This window comes from Hippoglossus hippoglossus, chromosome 23 (genome assembly GCF_009819705.1).
Source record: "Hippoglossus hippoglossus isolate fHipHip1 chromosome 23, fHipHip1.pri, whole genome shotgun sequence".
Lineage (NCBI taxonomy): Eukaryota > Metazoa > Chordata > Actinopteri > Pleuronectiformes > Pleuronectidae > Hippoglossus > Hippoglossus hippoglossus.
The window spans coordinates 15,618,434-15,624,435 of NC_047173.1; the positions used below are offsets into that span (position 1 = coordinate 15,618,434).

Sequence of the window (6,002 nt, forward strand, 5' to 3'; positions counted from 1 at the left end):
TTTGCACCTGTGATGATTCCAGATGTGGAAAGGTTTCATGTGGAACTTTTATTTGTCCCAGAATGTAACGAGTAAGTGATGGTTTCAGGAGAGAGAGCTGAAAAGCAAGAGTGTTTCTATAATAAGAATCTTTATTTGAATTTATTTAGGAGTCCTTGTGAAGGTGAAGTGGAAAATACAATAATAATCCTGCTGGGAAATGTAAAGTTTTAATAAGCTAGTACTGCCCCCTGCTGGTGGACGCTCCTGCACATCAGTGTTCAGAAGTGAAAGATTCTCTGCGTTTAATTCAGATATTTTATAACCACAGAGGGAAAATTAAATATGACAACGTCTCTGTCGCATAAAGAGAGATTCATGTCTGCGTAAATATTCAGAAACTGTTTATCACGTTTGATGATTTCTGCAAGAGGGTATTTGTTGGAGAAGACGAAAAAACATTCTTGGGAATCCATTGTATCGTTGAAGTAATTTGATTTTTATCAGAATTCAAATATTCGCCAGTTCCAGCTTTTTAATTATGCTAATATTCATCAATATACGTTATTTTGAGTTTTTAAATGTTTGTGACTGTAAATCAGATTAAACATCTTACTAAGATATTATGTTTAGAAATATATTCTTTATATAATTAAAAAATATATATGATATTTGATCATTTCATATATTTGGTCCATAAGTCTTAAAATCAGAACTGTGCTCAGCTTAACTCCTCGCCCTAAACTGGTGTGTAATTTGTCCACCCTCCTACAGGGGGCGACATTCTGTGGAGAGGCAGCAGGCACCCCCCCCCCCCCCCAGGCTCTGAGGAACACAGATCCAGATTGTTTGGGTTTTCGGTGCCAAGTTTCCCTGAGACGTGGATCAGGTTGATTTACAGTAGGAGGATTTACTACAATGTTCCCGGTCACGTGGGCTGACACAAGGCAGATATTTTTGGTAAGAAGTCACATCCCATATTTTCCATGTTATGAACGGTCGGACTTCTCTGTTGCTTTGGAAAGTTCGAACGGAAAATAAGAAACAAGCAGAATGTGTGAATTTTAAAAAACAGGACATGACCACAGACCCTGAACATCATCTTTATTATCATGTCCTAAATTCATCCAAACTGTCAAACTGATAATTAATGCAGAGAAAAGCTGAAATCCACCAAATCAAAACACTGTAAGTGCAGCTTTCATTCAAAACACTGACGAGTTCAAGGAATAAAAGTAACTTTGAGGATTATTTTTTTCAAACCTTCACTCACACACTCTCTCACTCACACACACACACACACACACACACACACACACACACACACACACACACACACACACACACACACACACACACACACACACACACACACACACACACACACACACCTTGTTTATTCAAGGAACTGAGAAGTACCTCGATTACAAAACTCGCTTCAGCAGAAAGTAAAATAAAAACACAGCAGTTTTGGTCAGTTTGCTGGCGACGTAACAAAGTTTTGCATTTTGTGCTATTTTTGTTTTGTCTTTCGTATCAAGTTTCGACTTAACTGAGGTTGCAGAAGGCACATGTGCATCGTCGATTTCAAGGAATTGCCCTTTAAGCTTTGTATCGTGTATCTCTAGGAAATAAGACAAGTGTGCGAGTGTGCGTATGACACATGACCCCCCCCCCCCCCGAGCCACTTCCCACGCCAACTCTCAAGAAACTTCCAATCCCCATAAAACTGGCAGTGTAAAACCAAAGCCATTATTTAGGGATTATCTGCCATGTGCAGCACATCGAGAGAAAACGTGTGTTTTGCTTCTGAGATATTTTAAGGTCTGTAGTGAGTTATGGATGGAAATGTACATCAATGCCATATGTGGAGTGTAAACATGAGGAGTTCTGCGGCGCATAGATTTTTCACGCATGCTGTTATAATAAGCCCCGGTTTGTGGCCAGTCGTGTATTAGTGTGACATTCCAGTCGTAACCATCGGTTTCTCTGAAAAACACAGAAGCTTGTTAAATACCACTAACTGCTGTTATGCTCATATATGCAGGTTCATGCTTATTCCCAATTTCTAAATCTGTTTCCTAATCTGGCCCCTGAATCAGGAACGAGTCGTGAATTAGGAAACAGGTTAAAGGTCCTCGTCATCGTCCGGTGCACAGAATTTATCTTTTCACATTAATGGTCGAGAGATTCTTGGAGGATTCTGTAAATAACTTCAGAGCAGCTTCTTCAAACACTTCTGTATAATCATCTTCAGAGAAACAGACGAACATCTCTGTGATTTGAATGCAACCTTCACATTGACACATGAGAGACACAAACTGAGAACTGTTCTCGGCGCTTCATCACCTTCATACTTGTCGTTGTAGCGTTTGTTTTTGCATCCACAGCAGTTATGTACAGTGTAGTAGTGCTTTTCTTTCTTTTTTGAGGCACAATGGTCACAAGGTTTTCAACCTGACACTGTTCCCATTAATGCCACGGAGCCACATTTTGTGCTGGAACAAGCAAGCCACACGCTGGCCTATATTAATGTTGCACGGGCTCCTCTGTCTCTCTGTCCACTGACGTCTTTCCCCATCGTCCCCGTCAATCATAGCATGTTGGGGAGGTAAAGCGAGCACAGCAGCATGTTCTGTCCCAGAGCCGGGAAGCGCCTGAAGGCCTCCCAGGCGTCGGAGAAGATGTTGTATTTCAGAAAGACGCGGTGCTCCAGGCTGGTGGGCAGGCTGACATCCCGGCTCATGATGTAGATGCCGTCGTTGTGCAGCGTGCACGTCAGGTTCAGGCCCGACTTCGACGTGTTCTCCTTCAGCTGGAACCACTCCCCCGTGGAGATGTTGTAGGACTGCACCGTCAGCACGTCCTCCGTCTGGCTGGGACGGCGTTGCCGCTGACCCGCCTCCAGCTCGTGGGTGTAGCCGCCCACCAGGTAGATGGTGTCCTCCACGGAGAGCATCTGCTGCTTACGGATGTGAGCGGAACACGACCGAAACACCGTCCAGGTGTCAGAGGTGGGGCAGTAACTGAGGACGTTTGTGTTCCTGTCTGTCAGATACAGAATAAAAAATGTAAAAGTAAAAGAAGCAACAGTTAAAGGACGATTTTCTCGCTTTGTGTATAAAATGTTAGAAGATAGTGAAGCTGACACACACTAACCTCTTGCAGTGTATCCGCCCATGATGTAGATCATTCCCTGGCATTCACAGGCGGAGAACTCGGCGAGCGGGTCCGGCATCGAGGACACGCAGGTCCACCAGTCCTGCTCCGGGCTGTAACACTCCACCGTGCCCAGGGACTGCCCCCCCACAGCGTACAGCTTCCCTTGTACCGCCAGCAGCTTGAAGTTGGACCTGGAGAGGAGGAGACACAATGAGACGATTGACTCCATGATGTTAAGATCAGGACTTTGTGAGGTGAGACCCTCTTATGCAGGAATCCACCAATAAGGTTATGTTTTCACCCGTGTCCATTTGTTTGTTTGTTTGTAAACAAGATTACGCGAAAACTATTGGATGGCTGTGGTGTGTGTAAGGGACGAACCCACAAAGGTTTGGTGCGGATCCAGAAATGTTCTTATTTTTCTTTAACGTTGTGAGTTACGTGATTTTTGGACATTTTCACTGATTTCCAGGGAATAATTCACAGATCTTGATGAAAAACCTTTTGCTGACTGATATTGATGAGCTCATTGTCCTGCTGCAGAATGAATTAGGGCTCCAATCAGTCGATGGCATCTTGTGATGGATTAGGACCTAAACCTCGATGTGGATCTACCTTTTCTGGTTGAGCGGAGCCACCTGGTTCCACTCGTTCCTGCTGGGGTTGTAGCAGTGCACGGCAGAGATCTCCTGACTCGTCATCCTGTAACCGCCGACGATGAACAGGTAGTTGTCCAGCACAGCCGAGCCGTAGCCCCTGACATTGATCATGTCTGGAGGGAGGTTGTTCGCCAGTGGTTTCCAACGCCGCTCCACTTCTCCGTACCTCAGCATGGACCAGGGCTCGTCCTGGTCAGGCACGTCCAGGGACAGACAGGTGAAGTCTCCGATGGCGATGAGGGTGGCGGTGCCTTTCATGCGCATCTCCCTGACCTGGTCCCTGACAGCCGGGGGGAGGCTGCTGAAGTCGGGCCGCCTCAGCATGGGGTGGTAGTGGCAGCTCATGTATTTGAGGCAGGCGTTGCGCAGGTCGTGGGTCCCGTAGACCTCGGAGAGGCTGTACAGCTCCGCGCAGTTGTCCAGGCGGATCTCCGAGGTCAGGAGCTTGAGGATGGAGGTGACCTGCAGGAAGGAGGCGGTCTCGATCAGGTCCTCCAGGGTCTCGTTGACCACCTGCACCTTGGAGGTGTTGATGAACTCCAGCACCAGCTCCAGGCCGGGGACGCTGAGCCCCTGCAGCTGCACCGAGTCCTCCGTGGACTCCCGCATCCCGGAGCTGTACAGGGCGCGGAAGTAGTCGCTCTTCTCGATCAGCTTCTTCTTGTTCACCTCGTAGATTTTGTCATCCATGACGATGGCGATGATCTGGTCGGATGACATGGTGCCGGGTGGCGCACTCCTTCTACTTCGAGCAGAGTTGGGGGGGTTTCTCTCGGTGCCCTTTGTCAGCCTCTCCGCAGCGAGTCACCGTTTACATTTCACCGGCGAGGGAGCTCTGCGGCCGGTCTATATATGGTCATGTTCGGCCCATAGATCGCCATGGAGCAGCTTCCATTAGCCGGGGAGGAGGGGGGGGGGGGTGTTAGCTTAGCAGTTAGCCGGGGAACAGCGGCTGCAGCTACGGGACAAAACCTAACCGAACGAGCCCTTTCCTCGGGTTAGCATTCCTCCGCGGCTCGGTGAAACGTCGCCCCGGCCTCTGGAGCTGTTGCTTAGGTAACGTGTTTTGAACCTGAAGGTTGCAGGAACATTTCCCATCGCATGTTCTGAAGACGGTGCCAAGCTGTCAGAGTTCAGCTGTTTTGATTCTGCACCGCCGTCACTTCCGGGTTTCAACTTCTTCTTCTGCTTCTTCGGGAGGTGTTGTTGTTGTTGTTGTTTTTTGACAGCAGCGTGCTGACATCTGGCGGTGGAGGGAGGAATAGCTCGTGTCATTAGTCAACGTGCACTGGAAGAAATTAAACAAAACAAGGTATGAAAATATATATTAAAAAAATATAAATAATAAAAAAAAAACAGTAGGACACTGGACACACTCAATAAAATTGATCTATAAATAGAAAGCATAAAAAAATATTAATTAAAACATCAAATAACAATAATAAAAATAAAAAATTCAGATTTCCTTATTGTTACATCTTCACCACAGACTTTATATGTTTTAAAGTGTAAATTTAGTAACTCTATAATGTGCACGTACGTAGACTAAAATATTAAATACATTAACTTATCTCGACTCTCTCCATTTCCTTTAATTATAGTTTTTTTGACATAATTACATAAGGACAAAAAGACAGAACAATCGGTAACAGCAGAAAACATCAGTAGAGAGATGACCAACACATTTTGAGCTGCATTTTATGTATGAAATGTGCTCTATAAATAAAATGTATTATTATTTTTTTGTTATAATGTAGAATAGAAAATAAAGAGTGTGACTCAGCCTCTCTGGGGGAGAAATCTGCAGCTTATTCTCCTCCATCAGTTCTAATGAGCTCAGCAGCTCTGTTCATCTCCAGCTGTCAATCAAGATAAGGTTTGTTGTGGCGTCACTGTCTGAGAGAAGTGAAGCTCACGAGCATGACAACAGACCTGAGCCTTCACAATAAGAGCACAGACGTCCAATGTAGGTTGGTGAGCCTAAACAAATTAATTGAGTCATCATTAAATTGTCTAAGGGTGTGTGAAAAATGAAAAATGTAATTTTAAATTATACATATGGTCAATTAAAAAAAGAAAAAAAATGTCTGTATGAAATTTGACATTTTCTGTGATTTACTTTATGAAATGAATTTATGAAAGATTAAAAGTCTGAATCTGAAAGTCGTGGCCGGATGTGTGTGTGTGTTAATCTACGCGTGA

General features: G+C 45.1%; 1 protein-coding gene across 2 annotated transcripts; it reads right to left on the reverse strand.

The window, feature by feature from the left end:
* Positions 1 to 1,508: 1,508 nt before the first annotated feature.
* Positions 1,509 to 4,978, reverse strand: klhl42 (kelch-like family, member 42). 2 transcript variants are annotated; one of them, XM_034577971.1, is made up of 4 exons: positions 3,757 to 4,978; positions 3,139 to 3,332; positions 2,527 to 3,027; positions 1,509 to 2,433 (listed from the first exon to the last, which is right to left on the reverse strand). In XM_034577971.1, exons 1-3 carry the CDS (start codon positions 4,518 to 4,520, stop codon positions 2,573 to 2,575), a joined length of 1,413 nt encoding a protein of 470 aa, XP_034433862.1. In that variant the 5' UTR covers positions 4,521 to 4,978; the 3' UTR covers positions 1,509 to 2,433; positions 2,527 to 2,572. The 2 variants fall into 2 exon arrangements, with proteins under 2 accessions (XP_034433862.1, XP_034433861.1); XM_034577970.1 differs by having other exon boundaries at positions 1,509 to 3,027.
* Positions 4,979 to 6,002: the final 1,024 nt, after the last annotated feature.